At 39.8% G+C, this 18,538-nt stretch overlaps 1 protein-coding gene across 5 annotated transcripts in view; it reads left to right on the top strand.

Annotated features, from left to right (window-relative positions):
• Positions 1–13,061, top strand: part of INPP5F (inositol polyphosphate-5-phosphatase F) — a 118,538-nt gene extending 105,477 nt beyond the window's left edge. For 3 of the 5 annotated variants that reach the window (XM_073354205.2, XM_073354206.1, XM_073354207.2), the window contains 3 exons: positions 3,438–3,566; positions 4,375–4,462; positions 10,329–13,061. In XM_073354205.2, the coding sequence (XP_073210306.1) occupies positions 3,438–3,566; positions 4,375–4,462; positions 10,329–11,478 (1,367 nt within the window). In that variant the 3' untranslated portion in view covers positions 11,479–13,061. Of the gene's footprint in view, positions 1–3,437; positions 3,567–4,374; positions 4,463–5,174; positions 5,354–9,879; positions 9,905–10,328 lie in introns of those variants that run through there. The other 2 variants (XR_013636091.1, XM_078853865.1) reach the window with 2 other exon arrangements.
• The last annotated feature ends 5,477 nt before the right edge of the window (positions 13,062–18,538 follow it).

Raw genomic sequence — 18,538 nt, 5'->3', positions numbered from 1 at the left:
CTCCAGAAGTGCCCAGTCAGGTCTCCAGTCATCACTTGTCTCTGGGTAGGGGCCCTTGTCTTGCTCCCTTCTGATTTGGGGGTTTTAAGGCTGTACAACTCCCTGCCTTCACTGTGAAGTCCCTAACAAGCCAGTTTCACATTAATGTCTTGGATAATGGAGTGGAGAGTATGCTTATAAAATTTTTGGATAACACCAAGCTGGATGGGGTTGCAAACACTTTAGAGGACAGGATTAGAATTCAAGATGATCTGGACAAATTTGGAGAATTGATCTGAAATTAACAAGATGAAATTCAATAATGACAAGCGCAAAGTACTTCACTTAGGAAGGAAAAATCAAATGCACAGCTACAAATAGGAATAACTAGCTAGGTGGTAATACTGCTGAAATGGATCTGTGGGTTGTTATAGATCACAAAGTGAATGAATTTGCGGTGTGATGCAGTTGTGAACTACATTCTGGAGATTATTGATAGGAGTGTTGTATGTTGGACACAGGAGGTAATTGTTCCGCTCCATTCAGCATTGGTGAGGCCTCTGCTGGAGTACTGTGTCCAGTTCTGGGCACCACACTTTAGGAAAGGTGTGGACAAGTTGAAAAGAGAGTCCAGAGGAGGGCAACAAAAATGATAAGATGTTTAGAAAACTAGACTTATGAGGAAAGGTTAAAAAAAACTGGACATGTTTAGACTTGAGAAAAGAAAACTGAGAGGGTACTTAATAATTGTCTTCAGATATGTTAAGGGCTGTTATAAAGAAGACTATGACCAATTGTTCTCCATGTCCGTTGAAGATAGAACAAAAAGTAATGGACTTAATCTGCAGCAAGGGAGATCTAGGTTAGATATTAGGGGAAAAAAATTCTAATTATAAGGATAGTTAAGCTCTGGAATAAGCTTCTCCTGGAATAGAATCTCTATCAAAGGAGGATTTTAAGAACAGGTTGGACAAACACGTGTTAGGAATGGTCTTATTACTTCATCTTGCCTTGAGTGCAGGGGCCTGAACTAGATGAACTCTTGAGGTTCCTTCTGGCCCTCCATTTTTATGATTCTGTAATCCCTGTTCCACAGTGTTACATAAACCATTAGTACGTTTAACACATAATGGTCACCACCGATAATGCATGCAGTTGCAATATCTGTCAGATGGTTTTAAAAACTTCCATGTAGTTAGGACTCTAGCAGAAGTTTGCCGTCTCGCTGGTGGTGTATAACCAGACTGAGCATGCATTAAGTAGTTTTTCTCTTCCCTTTGCCCACCTTGGATTCTGTCAGGTTACTTGCAGTACTATTTGAAAAGGAAAATGGCAATGTCTCCAGTGCTGGTCAGGGTTTCAGATCATAACCTCTATGTCCCATACCCAGTATTCTCTGAGAACACATTTCAGATTCCTCTGAGTTTACAATAATGGTCAATTCCAGGGTATACCTCTCTCCATTTCCAGTTAGGTCACATAATAATGCATAGTAGTAAGGGAATCATTTTTGAGTACATGGTTTTTAAAGAAACTTTTAAACAAATTTAAGTATTGGCTTAATTTTGTCAAGTTATTACAGCAATTAGATGTCTGAACCAAATCAAAAACAAAATATGTTCTCAAAAAGAAAAGGAGTACTTGTGGCACTTTAGAGACTAACCAATTTATTTGAGCATGAGCTTTCGTGAGCTACAGCTCACTTCATCGCATCCGATGAAGTGAGCTGTAGCTCACGAAAGCTCATGCTCAAATAAATTGGTTAGTCTCTAAGGTGCCACAAGTACTCCTTTTCTTTTTGCGAATACAGACTAACATGGCTGTTACTCTGAAAATATGTTCTGTGGTCAGTTGCATCACATTCTGAAAAGTTTCAAAGGTGTCATGGCCTGTTTTGAGAGGACTGCTTGATTAGATGCCTTTCTGCAGAGTTTTCAGGTTCACGTTTGTGCTCTTGTATTCTTTCTTTCATAAGGCCTGTGGTAAATAGCAGAGATACAATGGTTGCTTTTCAAAAAGTCTCTTCTGTTTTTGAAAGATTTCAACAATTCAATGAAGTGAGCTGTAGCTCACGAAAGCGTATGCTCTAATAAATTTGTTAGTCTCTAAGGTGCCACAAGTACGCCTTTTCTTTTAACAGTTCAAGAGAGATTCCTTCTACTTAATTGGGGAATATTGTTAAAATAATTTAGTTTTCTTTCAAAATGGTAGAAACTCTTTAAATGCATTTTTTGTAATTAGTAGGGACTGCTCACAATTGGACATCTTTCAAAACTGTGCTCCATAGAGAAGAAAATCTATTTTTTGAACTCTAAACATAATATAATCAATTCATCTTTTCATTGTTGGCTGAAAATGTAATCCCTGTCTCTAGTTAAGAGTTAGCCAGATTATAACGCCAAGTAAACAGTGATATGAGAATTAAGTTGGCTGCTAAAGGAAGTAATGTCTAAAGGAGGGAATCCAGAGTTTCTAGTTATGGATGCCACTAGCCTAAGTGTTACCTGTATTTCCACCGTAGTTGCTGAGGCTCTCAAGTATTGAAAAGGAAGGTCTTTTTATATTGTAGTTCCCCTGGAGAGAATGAAATCCCATTGTGTAGTAGGATAGATTCAGTCACCTTTGTTTAATTAAGTCCTCTGTTGTGCCTTTCTGCTTATTGTCATTTTATCACTTCATCTTCAATGTGGAGGCAGATACACGATGTGAAGGAGATATATGAATGTTCTTTTGTACCAGTGACCTGGCCAGCAATCTCATTCTTCATGGGGATGTTAATTTCTGTTGATTCTGAGTTTCCATTCTTTATATGAGCATATACTGTAATTTCTGTGAGCTTTCACAGGCTCATATAATATGCACATCTCAAAGAACTTTTTCCAGAGCCTGTTGTAAAATGTGGATCTGCAGAGTGCGATGGTTTGGGTTGAGACTCAGTATTTGCAAGGTTTAATTAGAACTCTGGATAAAATGGCTTTGTTTTAGCCACATCTTTTCAAAGGCAGGGTTTATTGTTGATGAACCACAATGCAATACGTTAAAATATCTTACATTCTTACTGGAACCAGAGACTTGTATTCTTAAAATGCTTGTTTTTGCTGAGTGACTTGGGATAGGGTTAAGTTTCTTTCTCTTCCTTTCATTCTCGCTAGTATTTGTCCTAGAGATAGAGCAGCTAATGGATAGTAAGAAGAGAATTTGGTTCTAGGTGAAGATATTATCTGGAATAATTTTTCTGGTAGAATGATGAAAAAGCAGCAGGTTTTCTATAGAGATTTGCACAGATGTTTTAGAAGTTGTTTGTTGTAGAACCAAATTCTCCTCTTTATATCCCAGAGATAGAGTAGCTAATGGATATTTATTATATATGCTGACAATTTTGCAATATTTGTTCCACTATTTCATGAAAGAACACTCCTCACCCTCCCAAAAATGTGTATGTCTGGCTTATTTCTCAGGTCCTGAACCCACCCTTTTTGGAAAGCCCAAGTTCTCTTGTATGAGGTTGCATTATAAATACAACGAAACAAGTGGCTATTTTCATACTCTCAGAGCTGTGGTGCGCAACCCTGAAGAAGATGGAAAAGGTAACAAATATACATTTTGCAATAACACATGATCATGTTCAATATACTAAAGCTTATCTTTTATATAACCCTTTTAACCTATCGATCTCAGACCACTTTACAAAGGAGGGTAAGTTTAATTATATTCCCATTTTACAGGTGGAAAGAGAATGTGTCTTACAGTGGCTCACTGTTTGGATACTAAATTGTGATGCCACCTAACTTACTAAAAAACGACAGGGTAAATTCAGATTTGGTTAGCTTAAAACAGCAATCTTCCTTCTAGGGTCTGGACAATGGCTGTCCGAGTTTGTTCTGCTATTCATGTTTAGGGTAGGATGAATGTTAAACAAAGTCACTGATGCTGATGAGTATGGATTAAGTCAGTGTAATCCATGACTAAAGTCCTTGGTATTTTGTTTAACTTGGTTAACAGAACACTTATCAGCAGAAAAATCTTACTTCCTACCCGTACCTCCAAATTTGATGTCAAAGAGAATTAAAATAAACATCATTCTGTCAGTATAATCCATATACTGTCTCCCCTTCCTTCTCTCTCCCCAAATTGAGTAGTTACAGTAAAAATTCCTTTCTGAATGTTTTTCTAACCCATCAGTACCAGGACATGGGAAGGAAAGAGAATAGTCTACTCCCACTTTGAGCTTTACATCAGGAAATCACAACTTTTGGGGTATAAGTTTAAAAAAATAGAGAGATTTAACACGTTTAATTAATTGACAAACAGCCTCTAAAATTAGATTTGCTAAAACATGGGATTTTAAAAAGTTTATATTTAAGGGAATCTGACAGTCTGCTAACTGGATTTCAGACACCCTTCAGTGTATTGCAGAGATGCTGCGAATCACGAAGCAAGCTATGGGATTAGATGTGCCCATTATTGAGAAAAAGCTGGAGAGGTGAGTGGTGTGCTTCTTTTTTTTTTTTTAATTGCCCTGAATCTTCAAGCCACAATTTAAATAACTCTTTTTAGAGACACCAAGTTATTTCTGCATGGGATTCTCACAGCAACTGTGTCCCCATTTTAGCTACTGTGCTAAGAATGACCTGATTTCTGTACTGCTTTCAGCACCTACGCTCTGTAAACATTTATTGAAGGATAGAATTTAAAATAGTTTCTCCCGGTCTGTGTTAGTGTATGGGACTGATCAAAGCCCATCAAAGTCAATGGAAAGATTTCCAGTGATTCCAGTGGACTAAGGATCTGGGCCTTCTATGTACACATGCATATAGCACTGTCACTTTAAAAGTGAGACCATCTTGGGAGCCATGAATCCTTGCTACACAAGGTCTTCCAAGATGGCAACTGCTTTTCTTTTAAGGACACTATTTGAATATAAGACAGTGTGTTGATTTCAGGTGTCCTTTGTTATCTTATGTTTAAACACGCGTGTATTGTGTTCGTAGAGGCTGTCTTTAAAATGAAAGCCCCTCTTGAAGCTGGTGCCATGCTGTTTGTTCCTTTAACACCTAAAAATAAGTAGTATTTTGCCATGTGTATTATAACATAATTAGACCTCTCCCTTATTTTAATGCTCTCTTGTCGGTAGTAGAGTAGGAAAACTGCGTCGAATAAGGCAGGCATGGTTCTGTTCCTCTCCTAATATTCAGTGGTTCTGAAACGTGTTCAGTATTCTATATGCTACAAAACAGAAGATAATATTAAAGGTAACCTTTATGGAACCACTCAGTATGGGTTGAGGAAGAGTCCTACCACACCTCAACAGACTGATGGGACATCTCTCATTGATGGCGAGGGACTGGACTTCACAAACTACAAAAGCTTGAAGGTACCTTAAAGTGACATGCTGAAATACTCTAAGGCATATGAGGGGCATTGAATGCTATATTCCGGTCTATTTTTAAAAATATGTGGCACATTACCATTAGACACCATTTTGTATCTGACAATTTAAGTTGAAATCTTGAAGAGCAATAAATGTTGTGGGAAGAAAACATTGTCACACTGTGTTCTGCATGAAACTCCTGGGAGAAAGTTATAATCTGTTGAAACCTTCCAGAAGCTACTCTGCGGGAATGAGGAGAAAGGTGTATGTGTGAATCTAGACTGTCAGAATATGTATGTTGCTATATTGATTGAAAAACTGCTGTAAAATTGAGCTGAATTTAGAAGAAGTTTAATCTGATAAACAAGAAACAATTTATGCTTACTCCAATAGAATTTATTAAAAATTCTATTGTGAGAGCTAGAATGGACTCTTAAAATCAACTTTAGGGTCCGGTAGTACATACACAAAAATCATTCACCTTGAAGAAGTACTAAACTATCATTTAAGTGCTCTGTCAGTTTGATTTTTTTTTTTCCTGTTGTCTGACATGTCTAGAAGATTCATGTATCTAATCTCACCACCCCAAGACATGTTAAGGGCAAGTACACAGAGGTTATAATTCACTGTCTCCTATCTGTGAAAGAACTGTCAAAAATAATTAAATGATAGGACTCTAGTTTCATCATACAAAAAAGGTCTTAGATAAATTTACTGTATATTGGCATAATACTCAAGAATGGATATGGATATTGTATTAAAACAGCCAAACTAAACAAGATAAACAGCTTTGTTTTAGAATTGATTGTTGGATAGGATGAATTTTAAATTTATTTCTAGGAAAGTCCATGCCTCTGAAGGCCTAGCAAAATAAACTTAAAACATAACTCATTAGAAAAGCAACAAACTATATACCCACTGAACAATGGGAAAGTGGCTCTACATTATCTCTGAAATATGGCTAATTGCTCCAGGCTGTTGATTCTGCATTGCTTGATACCCACAACAAACATAGTTGTGGTAAATGGTATTAGAAGAATATGCAGATACATAATGAAGTCAGTATACACTCAAGCTTAGTGAAGGCAGTGATGCGACATCAAGTGTAGTTAAATTAGTGATTTTTATTTGGAAAAAGTTGATTTTACGGAATACCTAGAACCGTTTAGAAGATAAATGCAAGTGACGTAACTTTGGTTTTAACTTGATGGAAGATATTTTAATAGCACAAATCAGAAAATTCAAGACTATTTTCACAGGAACTGTAACTGTTTCTTTTGCGCCTATGTAATACTTTCATTACATAACCTTGTCTTTATCTCTGTCCTGCAACATTTGTCAGAGTTTCAGTTGCTATCAAACCCATAAGCTTTGAATGTCGTGTGTGTGTGTGTGTGTGTGTGTTTAAAGTTTTAGTTGTAGTGGAACAAAAACAGTCCTTGTAAATCATAGTTATTATGAAAAGACAAAGGATCGTCTGAAATATTAAAAGCAAACAGTAATTGAAATTGAGGGGGCACAAAAGCCCATAGAGAGATTATTGAGGTTCCCTTGGATCAACAAGAAAAGACAACTAGAAGGTAGAGATTTTGCAAGGGAACAATATCTTGCCTCTGGGAGAAAATGAATAGAGCCCTCAAGAAGTGCCTGTGCGGTGTGTATTTCAGAGCAGTTGATAATTGATGGAATAATTTAGTTTCCATAGTAGATATTTTGAAGTTTTCTTGATTACTTTTAGGATTTTTAATACAGATCTTCCTGTTTTCAAAAGTTCATCTTCATTTATTGCTTTCTTGTCCTCTGGTGATGCAGCCTTGGTATTCTACATCAGCATTGATTGCTGTAGAAATGACTACAAACTGTCCCAAAGAGGGGTGAGATTTCAGGTTGGGAATTGCCACAGGTGAAGACAAATTCCATTTTTCAAATAAATTGTAAACCACTTTAAACGTATGAACTGAAGATTTTATTAAGGGTACCCCACATTTATATGCTGCAAAATGGATGGCATCATAAATTGGGAAGGGGAATGTTGTGAATAAATTTAAAAAATGTTTTGAACTCTTGAGTATTTAAAAATCATTATTATGCTCTGGAAAAATACAATGAGGTGTCAGCTGCTCACAGATGATATTTCACTAGAGTTTCTTCACAAAGGTTAGAGACTGAATATGGGATGAAAATACCCACTATGTAAGAGGCAGTGTTTTCTGAGGTCAGAATTCAGGTTCGTTGCAGACAAGGCCTGCATTTAATAGACTTCAGATAATCTTATTTCAGGATATTTTCACTTGGCGTTGATGAGATACAGAAGTCTAAATGGCCAATACTTTTGGTGTTTGTATAGAATTGATCTCTAAACCAGATGTGTCAATATCTCTCACCAATCTGTTTTTTCTTTAATAGTTTGTAAGTCTTGTATTGCCATCTTTATTCGTAAGGTAAATAGTTGAAGGATACTTGTAAATGGAAGTTTTTTCTTGAGGTGTCATAACCCATATAATGAAATACTTATCTTCTGTACTATTGTGTTTTACTCTTTTCTCAACTGAAAAATTTCCATGTAGCTGTAAATATTTACTGATCTTTAAGAACTAGATTTTTCTCATCAAGAACAGTATAATGGAAACCAGAAGCTTATTGAGATGATTCTCATATCTGAAATGTCAATACTTAGTATAATTTTGGAAGGGATATAAACCCTCATGCTTCAGGTGTAAGTCAGTCTTGTGCTTAAGGAGTGAAGAAGACACTTGCCTATGGACAGGTTATTCTGTAATTATCTACTTCAGAGTAGAAGGAAGATGGATGGGTTGTGCTTTTCAGTTACCTTATTTCAGAGGTTCTGAGCACACACCACTTGCATTGACCTCTAGGGTGGTGGGTACTTTTTTTTTTTTTTTTTTTTTAATGTTAGGGGGTTGCAACTTGCTGAGGGTGTGGCAGAGAAATTCTCTCCTTAAGGCTACAAGGAGTTAATAACAAAGAGGAAACCTATGTAGACATTTATTTATATACCACTAGTACAGGAAGAGAAGGCTTCCTAGCTCAATTCAGTGTTTATAAGCTGCAGAATACTGTAATCATAGGAGATTTTAATTATCAGATATCAGTGGGGTTTCAAAGAAATCCAAACAGGCAACAACAGCAAACTTCCAAAGTTATGTAGAAAATAACTATGATCCAAAGACTAGAGAAGGCGACATAGGGAGAAACTGATGGGATTTGGATGAATAACGGAGAAGCCGAAACAAGTGACTACAAGCTACTTTCCACTCAGGCAGGAATGGGTACCCAGAACGCAGGAATGGGTACCCAGAACGCAGGAATGGGTACCCAGAACGCAGGAATGGGTACCCAGAACGCAGGAATGGGTACCCAGAACGCAGGAATGGGTACCCAGAACGCAGGAGTGTATGCATATTGTATTTCATGAAAGCAGATCACGGTGATTTAGAGACCCATATCCACCAGAGTACAAGAAGGTGAAGAATTCTAAAGGATTTGCAAATTAAGGCACAGCAGACACTAGTACTTCGGAAACAGAAGAATGAAAGAAAAAGCTTAAATGGTCCTAAGTAAAAGGTGATGGTAGATGGTAACATATTGAGCAAGGGAGGGAGCATGTCTGCTGGGGTACCACAGAGATCAGTAGTAAGACTGGTTGTATTTAACATTTTTCCTTAAAATCTAGAAGAATAGTAAGTAGTCTATAATGAACCTTGCTGATGAGGATAAATTGGAGGGAAGTGCAAGTACTAACAAGGACAGAGAAATAAGAAAAGGACGTAGAAAGTATGAACATGAATAGAAAATAAGAGATTTTCCTGGAAAAAATGCAAGCGAAGTCATTTGGGTGGTTGGAAAGATTGAAACCATCTGTAACATGCTCAATAGAAAGTAATGCTGAAGGAGAACAAGGCGTGATAATGGACAATTAATTAGATTGGAGTTTTCAATGTGAAATTGGCTCAAAAAAGAGGCCACCCTTTTTCAGGAAAGTAATAATCCTGTTCTGTAGCACTGGTTAAGCTGCATTTGGAATGTTTCATTCAGTTCCAGGAATCTCAAAGATATTGGCACATTAGACTGGAAGTTCAGAAAAGAATAAAAAGTAATCAAGGACAGAAGAGATTAACATAAACTCAAAAATAAATATGAATAGTTTGGCTAAGCAGGGGCAAACTGTCTGCACATATTTGAAAGGCATTAACACTAAGGAAAAAAATTATTTAGTGATAAATATGGGTGTAAAGAGGATAGAGTAAAACTAAGAAAAGAAAATTTTAGGCTATATTTAGGGAAAAAAACCTGACAGTTGAAGAATCAAGGGTCTCTCATCAAGTGGGACTTTTCCATATATCCTATAAAACAATCCTACATTGCCAGGGAGAGAAATCACCCAGTTCACCTATTATTACTATCTGTTGTTTTCTCCTGTATGTCCCCTCCTGGTAATATTGTTATTTATGTGTACTGTTTCATAAAGCAGCAAACTTTATGAATATTGTTCTGTTTCTTACATTTAGAGTGTCATAGATGTGATGTCATTTGTCATGAACAGAAGTCTAGGTACTGATTTCAATCTGTGGTCATAAACTTGCCCGTAATAACTATTTTATTGAAATAATCTTGGGTAAATTTAGTCTCTTCAGTAAATGTTTGCCATTTCATACAACAGTTTTTCCCTTTTTTTCCTTGATTAATCCCAGTTATTTAAAGATCAGCAGGAAAAACAATGACTTTCAAATCTTAAGGTTTTTTGGTTTGGTCAGGTTAATACTAAAAGAACAGTTCATCATAATATCTCATTGGCCATTCTCTTGGAATGGTTCTAAAATAAATTTCATTTGCTTGTATCTACATCTATTAAAATATTAAAACAATATTAACTGGGATATTGTGAAACTTGTGATTTAGAAGTGTAACTGCTTGATTAACTGAACAAGAGAAGACATTATTTTCTTTAATTTTTCAGGAAGAGCAGTAAACCTCATGAGGACATCATTGGCATTAGATCCCAGAATCGAGGATCCCTGGCTCAAGGCAAGAATTTCTTAATGAGCAAGTTTTCATCTCTTAATCAGAAAGTCAAACAAACCAAATCCAATGTTAACATTGGCAATCTTCGCAAGTTAGGGAATTTTACCAAGCCTGAAATGAAAGTCAATTTTTTAAAACCCAACTTGAAAGTTAATCTTTGGAAATCAGACAGTAGCCTTGAAACTTTGGAAAATCCAATGGCAGATACAAAAGTCTGTGCTGAATCAGATATTGAAATATCAGATAATGACTCTTTTCATTCCGATGACTTCCTTACAAATTCTAAATCTGATGAGGACCATGAGTTAACTGGCTCTTTAGAGAATGTGGGACAGATAGACTACGTTTTGCCCAGCTGTGGTATCATTGCTTCAGCTCCTCGACTGGGTAGTCGGTCCCAGTCTATAAATAGCACTGACATCAACATTAGCATTCACATTCCTTCAGAGATCCATGTCACCCAGGCTAACAGGCCTGAGTGTGAAGACAGACCTATGCAGGGAAGTCCTTTTGCTGACAATGTGGCGATGGAGTTCATTAAACCCATTGATGCATACTGCCACAGATTTGTACAAGACGCTCAACACAAGATGACAGATGCTTCAATGGCAGAGACTGCTCCTCAACAATCCTGCCAAAGAGTAGATCAAACCAGCAACAGTGCTTCTCAGAAAACAGAAACCTGGTCAGAAACAAACAGAGACATCCCTTCAAGACCATCTAAACTGGATGTATCATTTTCTGAGTCAGGTTCTCAGTTCTTAGCTGTTGAGGAGATTTACTCCAATAGATCTCATAAGAGCCCAGGATCTGCACCCAGTATTCTTGAAGTTGAGACAGGACTTCACATGACTCCTTCTCCAGCAGACAGTAATGGCAGCAGAGCAGTCTCCCCCTTTGCTAAGATCCGCAGTTCTATGGTCCAAGTTGCTAATATTACACAAGCTGGATTGACCCAAGGGATAAACTTTGCAGTGGCAAAGGTGCAGAAGAGCCCAGCAGAACCTGAGGCTGCAAATGATATCCAACAAAATGAACTGATAGAAATGTTTACACAGTGCCAGACCCGAATAATTCAGATTTAGTTGCTAACTTAAAGTACTCTTGTTGTGGCTTGTACATATTCTTAAAAATTCATACTGGAAGATCTATGTAACGTGAATTGCCACTGAACATTGGGATAAAATACCAATAATGTTTACAGGAAGTGTTTTTGATGCAAGTTGATTTTGGTTCTGAATAGGTTTTAGAATTCCCTCAAGCAGCCGAGATGATAGAAAGACATACCATACTGAACAGGTAGCCTATACACTGGTATTTAGTAAACACGCTGTTCATTTTAAATCAGTTGCACAGTTATCTTTGAGACAAATTTTGTAGGTCTTCTGATTTGTGTAGAATATTTATAGTAAAAGGGGCTGGTACTGCACTTCTTTTGTTACCTTACTACTCTTGCACTGCACCAGCAACATATTTTACTGGCAAATTACATTTATTCTATTTATATTTGAACTAGTTTTTTTTTTTTACTTAATCTTTTTTGTGTGGTTTCCATTGAAGTTCTAGACACGTTCTTCAAGAAATGGTGTCTTTGCAATGGAAACTGATACATTTTCCTATACATATCATTACATTAACTGGAAGTTTAGACTCTTCCCTACCACAACTCTTGTCTGTCCTACCTCAATTAAAGGATAAGACAGGTTGCAAAAATCTATAATATCTAATTGCCTGAATTGCAACTTCTTAAAGTTTGTGGGGTTTTTTTTGTAAAACCAGTGGGAACTAATGTTCTTTTAATTATCTTGCTGGTGTTAAAGCTGTCCTGTTCCCCATTCTGTTCTACTAAACACACTGCTCTATAATTTCTCTGTCCCCTATAATAAGGTAAAACAAACAGGGTACTCTACATCCAGAAATAATTGCTTAGTGTATCAGGATACATCCTGATGTTCTGTTCATTTGATTAGAAATTTTAACTGTCCTCTAGCCAAAAGCAGCAAGTGATTAAGCCAGCAAACCATAGAAGGAAAGTGTACTCATTCATGAGGTTAGTTTGGTGATTTTTAAACTCCGATTATAGTAACACGTATCAAAACAGTTCATTTAGTTTAAACCAACTCAATCTTTGTGATATTCGCATGGATGAGGCTAAACTTGTACTTGTGCAGGGAACTGGGTACCAATAAATGTGTGTGTAAGGAATTATATCTTTAGATTCTTGATTTTTCCCAGAATTGGTGTTCCAACACTGTTCTGTTGTAGGATGTCATCTATAGAAACTATAGCATAAAGCAGGATCTTGCTATACAGTGGTTCATAACTATAACCACCACTATTATAGAGCCAGTGCCTCTGTGTTTTAGTACATGTACTGTAGATAGATCACACGTGGTGTTCTAAGCAATTAACAAGTGTCATGATGGTAGTAAGGTGTCTTAGAACCTCTCTAATGTAACCAAAGTAATTATCAACTAAACCTGATTGTCTGTCTGGACTTTGATAAACAATTTCAGTTTTGTTATTTATTTGTTTTATTACAGTAATGCGGTTTGTTTTGTGGAGTGTCTATATACATTTGTGACTATATTTAAAAATAAAATACATTGTATTTTAAGGTGAGGGATGAACATGAGAAATATTTTAATTAAAAAAAATAAATAAGGAACCCAAAGAGGCTTTCTGGTTCTTCATATTTGAAGGGATATTGGACTTCAGTTCAAGTTTCAAACCAAAGGAGCCAATTCAGACCAGGGTCAGGGAAGGCAGTGTTTTATGCCTCCTTTTCATCTCCTTTTCCTGAGCTATATTGTCCACTCCTTGGCTCCCAGGTTTCAGTCCTATAAGTGCTTTCACTAAGATGTCTAAAAAACCCTAATTCCTCCACCAAGGGGAGTGTTGGATTCTCCATCTCCTTGAAAATATGCTTGAGCCAAACAAGTTACTAGGCTCAACACAGGAGTAACTGGATGCTGTTCTCTAGCCTATGTTATACAGGTCAGACCATGAATCATCACTTACTCTGCCTGTCAAGGTTCTAAATTTTCCTGCAACATTTGAAAAAATCACTAACACTTAAGGCAATGAAAGGAGTGCAGGATGCCGTGCTATTGCCTTGGTACAAAGTGAAGGGGGGAACGAATTTACAAATATAGTGACACACCCTATAACAACTACGTGTGTTTAATGTATGTAGAAAGAGACAAAGCATTGCCACCCATGGTAGACAGAATAAGCTTGGGAAATTTGGAGGGATCAGTAAGCTTCTGATGCTTATGTGTATAAAGAATGCATACAGAGCAGAAGCATATTTAGAGTCTGGGAGGGTGGGGGAAGGAGTGAGACATTGAAGATCTGTTCATCAGGGTTTTCCCCTTTTAGAAGACTTGTATATTATTCACAACTTAACTTTTCAAAGTGCTTTGTGCAAACAGTAATAAATGCTTACATCATGCAACTTAAAAGAATGTTAGTCAGCTACACAGTAGGAATCCTCTAGTGACCCTGGCAAGCCACTTTAAAGCTCAGGGAGTTTCAGAAGAAGAGCTTTGAACGAACAGCATTACTTGGAAGATAGGGTCTAGATGTTGTACAAACTTATCCTCAGAGCGCTGCCAGCTGCACTTCATTTCAGACTTGCATCATGTTCAGTGGTCTAAAGCTGGGTCATCTCTGAGCAGAGAACTCAAGAAGAGTTTGTTTGATTACATGCTATGTGTATATATTGTGAAATGCTTGAGCTGATCATAACGAAACTGATTGTATTAAGACTTTTTGTGAAGACTTGAGTTAGTCTTGTGTATGGATCAGCCCAATAGAATAAGAATAACCTCTTTGTGCTTTCAGGAAAACAGCTGAAGGCTCCCTGTCTAGCTAATGTCCCTCCTCCCCCTTGACTCAACAAGGTTTGTTCAGAAATTTTGCTATCTAAAATGGCTTTAGTTAGACTGGAAAAAGCATCATCAGAACAACTTATTTCTTGGCTAGCTTAGAAGGAATGTGTTTTTCTCTCAGAAGTATAATTGGCACTGCAGTATAACGTTGTTAAGCAGAGCTAAAACCTAAAAAGGGTAAGTGCAGCTGCAGACCATCTTATTTCAAGAACTGTGTGTCCAGATTAATTGAGCAAATAGTATTTCTACAGTAGCAAATTGAAACTGAAAATACAGCCAGCAAAGACTGTGACATAAAGCAGTCATAAAGAAAACGCTGGGGAGAAGTATTTCCCTTAAGAGCAAAAAGGGCCTTTTGTTAAACTTGCTGCACGAGATGTACATGGTTTCAGAAACATGGAGAGTAAATGTGCTAAGTAGCATTTCTCCTTCTCAAGAGGTGGCTTGAGTAAATTCCACATGGTTACAGTTACTTCTCTTGAAAAGCTCCTGCTTACTGAGGGTCTATTGCTACGTATCGCTGTAGATATACAGAAAGAGAGCTTAGCCTCCGTCTTACACTTGCTACGTATTAGAGCTATGTAGATTGTTGTCATTCTTGAATAGTTGCAAGCTGTCGAAGTAATGTCTGTTCAGTACTTACCTTTACTGTGCAACCTGAACTTTAATTGAATGTAGGTTACACCATTGCTGTGCAAGCTCCGTGGATTAGCTTGAATTAAAAGGGCTGCAGTTGAAACTCTTGTTTGTCCTAAGGATAACCAGCTCTGCTTAGATTGGATGTGCTTTGCTTGCATGCCTTCAGCAGCTGAACCACAGCATAATCTTTTGTAAGGAAAGATGTCCGTCGCTGAACGTTCAATTTAAATTAGATCAACAACAAAAGTAATGGGGGTGGGGAGGCTGGAGTCAAACTATCTGGAAAACATGCAATTAGTGAAAGTTTGAGTTCAGGGTAATGCAGATAGAAAACATAAAATGGGCAGTATTTGCATTCTGTGTTTATACTACAGCCCCCTCTTTCCTACCCCCTTATGGGAGGTAGCAATGAAGTCAGGTAATCTGTCTTGAGAAGTGTAGTTCTTCTTCGAGTGGTCGTTCACATCGATTCCAATTAGCTATGCGCATGCTGTGTGCATGGTTGTTGGAAACCTTTCCCTTAGCTCTAGTTGGGTCTGCTAGGGAGCCCCCTGGAGTGGAGCCTTCATGGCGCTCAATATGACCTTGCTGAACTGCCCCTTCATTTCCTTCTGACCGTCTGTGGCAGCATTGGAACTGCATTCACTTGCTTGCAAGTGCTCCCTTAGCTTAGTGTCTAGTTGTTTGTAGTTTTAGTTTGTTAGTAGTAGTGATTGGGGACCAGGATTGATTGTATCCTGTTACCCCACCTTGGGCTGCAGGGCACGCTGCAAGCCCAGGGGTTTAAGTATTGTAGTGTTTGCCGGAAGCCTATGCTCAATAGTGACCCCCAACGATTCATCCCTTAGTTGACGTGCCTTAGTTGAAGCGCATCAGTTGGAGTGCTGAAAGATTTGGTTCTGGACTTGAAAGCCTTGCAAGAAGGAGCGGGATTTCTGTTTAAAACAACTATTGATGGAAGCCGCACTCCATCCCATGGCACCGACTGCCCAGCCGTGGACCTGAGTTTGTTGGTGCAGAGTACCCCGGCATCGGTCCACGCCTCTATGCTGAGGAAGGACTCCTGCGGGAGAGACCCTGGGCACCGTACATACAGCACCGGTCTCGACTGAGGGACAGCCAGCACTGATCCTCAACTCTGTCGTTGTGACACCGATCCCCAACCTCTTCTTCATGGCACCGACTGCTGTCGTGCCCTCGGGTTCCTCTGCCTCCAAGGCCAAATCGTTTTATTCAAGGTGCAGGAGGCCTAGGTATGGGAAGCACTAGAGAGACCTCCAAATGGCCCGGCAACCATAGTGACCACCCCCACACAATGCCCTTCTGGACCCCAGGGTACCCCTTCAAGGGCTTCCAGGTCAGTGGTCTCAGGACATCACCCCTCCCACTCACCAAAGGACAGACCTGCCCCTTGGGTGATGGGTGCAACCCTTGCCCAACTGCAGAGCAGTCACGGGAGGTGGCTCCAGTGCCACCTGTAGGCCCAGGACGCTCTTGACTGGGCTGGAACGATGGGGGAGCCGAGCACAATCCAGGCACCAGGGCACCTTGAGGGTCATGAGGACCCTGTGTCCCTGATTTCCTCCCCATCGTTCTCGCCTGACAACATGGTGGCAGGAGCGTCAGCCTCAGGGCTCACCAGGACCTATTCCGTTGTATTGCCCATAATATGGTAACTGAATTGGAGGACCTAATGGTGGACAGTTTTGCTCTGGAGGGTCCTTCCAGAATGGCACTACCAATAATTAAAATGATCCAGAACAACAACAGGACCCAGTGGCAGACTCCAGCCTCCATTCTACCCCCTGCCACGGGGGGGGGGGGGGGGGAGAGAAAGTACTTTATCCCCACCAAAGAATTAGTTTTTATTCTCTCATACCCCTGCTCCCTAGTGGTCTCAGCCGTGAATGAAAAAGAGCACTAGCGCCAAGAACCGCTGGCTCCCAAGGTAAGGAGGACAAATGTATGGACTTATTTGCCAGGAAACGGTATGCTGCTGGGGGCCAACAGCTGAGGATAGCCAACCAGTGGGCATAATTAACTCTTGGGATACTATGTCTAAATCCAAAGAGAGTCCCCGTGGAGTCAAGAGTGGAGTTCTCAGCTCTGGTTGAGGAGGGGAAGGCAGGGGCCAGGACATCCCTTCAGGCCTCCCTTGACATGGCTGACTCAGCAGCACAAACCATTTCCTCGGGGTGGTTATGAAGAGAACCTCCTGGCTCCAGGTCTTCCCCCAGAGGTCCAACAGACCCCTCCAGGACCTTCCCTTTGAGGGTGCAGGGCTGTTTTCAGACCTGACAGACTAGAGACTCCATAGCCTCAAAGATTCAAGGACAACACTGGAGTCTCTGGGGATGCATACACCTGCTACCCAGAGAAAACCTTTCAAGCTTCAACCTTAGCAGCAGCAGGGGCACTATCAACCACTATCAATCCTACCCAAGGCAGGACCCAGGCCATAAGGGCAGGAAAATAGGCATAGGCTGTCTAACCAGTCTTCAAGCCAGGGCCCAACTAAGCCACAGTCAGGCTCTAAACAAGGGTTTTGAGGGGATGCCCAAGGACAGTGTGCCAGACTCCATACCCCTACCTTCCCCATTTTCCAAACCGCCTATCCCACTTGTACTGTGTGTGGTCCCTTATATCAGCCCCATGGGTCCTTCACATGGTAAAGGTGGGATATTCTCTCCAGTTCTGCTCCTTCCCACCCCCCTTCTCTGTCCCTCTTCAGGGACCCTACTCAAGAGCAACTCCTTGTGAGGAGCCATTACACCTCCTGTACCTCAGGGGCAGTGGAGGACATTCCTCAGGAGCTAAGGGGCAAGGGCTTCTTCTTCCACTACTTCCTAATCCCTAAAGCAAAAGGCAGTCTCAGACCCATCTTAGACCTGTGCAGACTCAACCAGTTTATGGTAAAGTTGAAGTTCCACAAGGTTTCCTTGAGTTTGATCATTCCTTCCCGGATCTGGGGAACTGGTATGCTGCCCTTGACATGAAAGATGTATACTTCTACATAGCCCTTCATCTGGCCCACAGACATTTCCTGAGATTTGTGGTCAATTACAAGCACTACCAGTTCACAGTGCTCCCATTTGGTTTCTTGACAGCCCCCATGGCCTTTCTCTGCAAGAGGCAGGTACATGTGTATTCCTACCTTTTTGACTGGCTGCTATGGGGGTGTTCCAGAGAGCAGATGGAGTCTCAAGTCCAGTTGATCACAAAAATCACTTCCAGAGATTGTCTCCTGCTCAATGTGGACAAGTTGATGCTGTCACTGACCCAAAGACTAGAATTCGCTGGGGGCAGTGCTAGACTCTGTTCAGGTGAGAGCCATACTACCAGGGTCCAGATTCCAAGCACTAACAGGAATCAGACTGTCAAGCAATACTCCACCATGACTGCAAGGGTATGCCTGAGGCTCCTTGGACACATGGCAGGATGCACCTATGTGGTCAGACATGCCAAACAGACACAGGCTTGGCTCACCTCAGTTTATCACCCAGGCGGACACAGTTTGCATGCAGTAGTAACTGCTTGGACGAGTCCTAGACACTCTACACTGGTGGCTGGACAAGAGAGTCCCCTTCAGTGCTCCTCAGCTGTCCATGACCTT

Source organism: Lepidochelys kempii, chromosome 7 (assembly GCF_965140285.1).
Source record: "Lepidochelys kempii isolate rLepKem1 chromosome 7, rLepKem1.hap1, whole genome shotgun sequence".
NCBI classification, from domain to species: Eukaryota; Metazoa; Chordata; order Testudines; family Cheloniidae; genus Lepidochelys; species Lepidochelys kempii.
The sequence above is the reverse complement of the archived record's forward strand: the minus strand, read 5'-3'. Positions and strand labels throughout refer to the sequence as shown.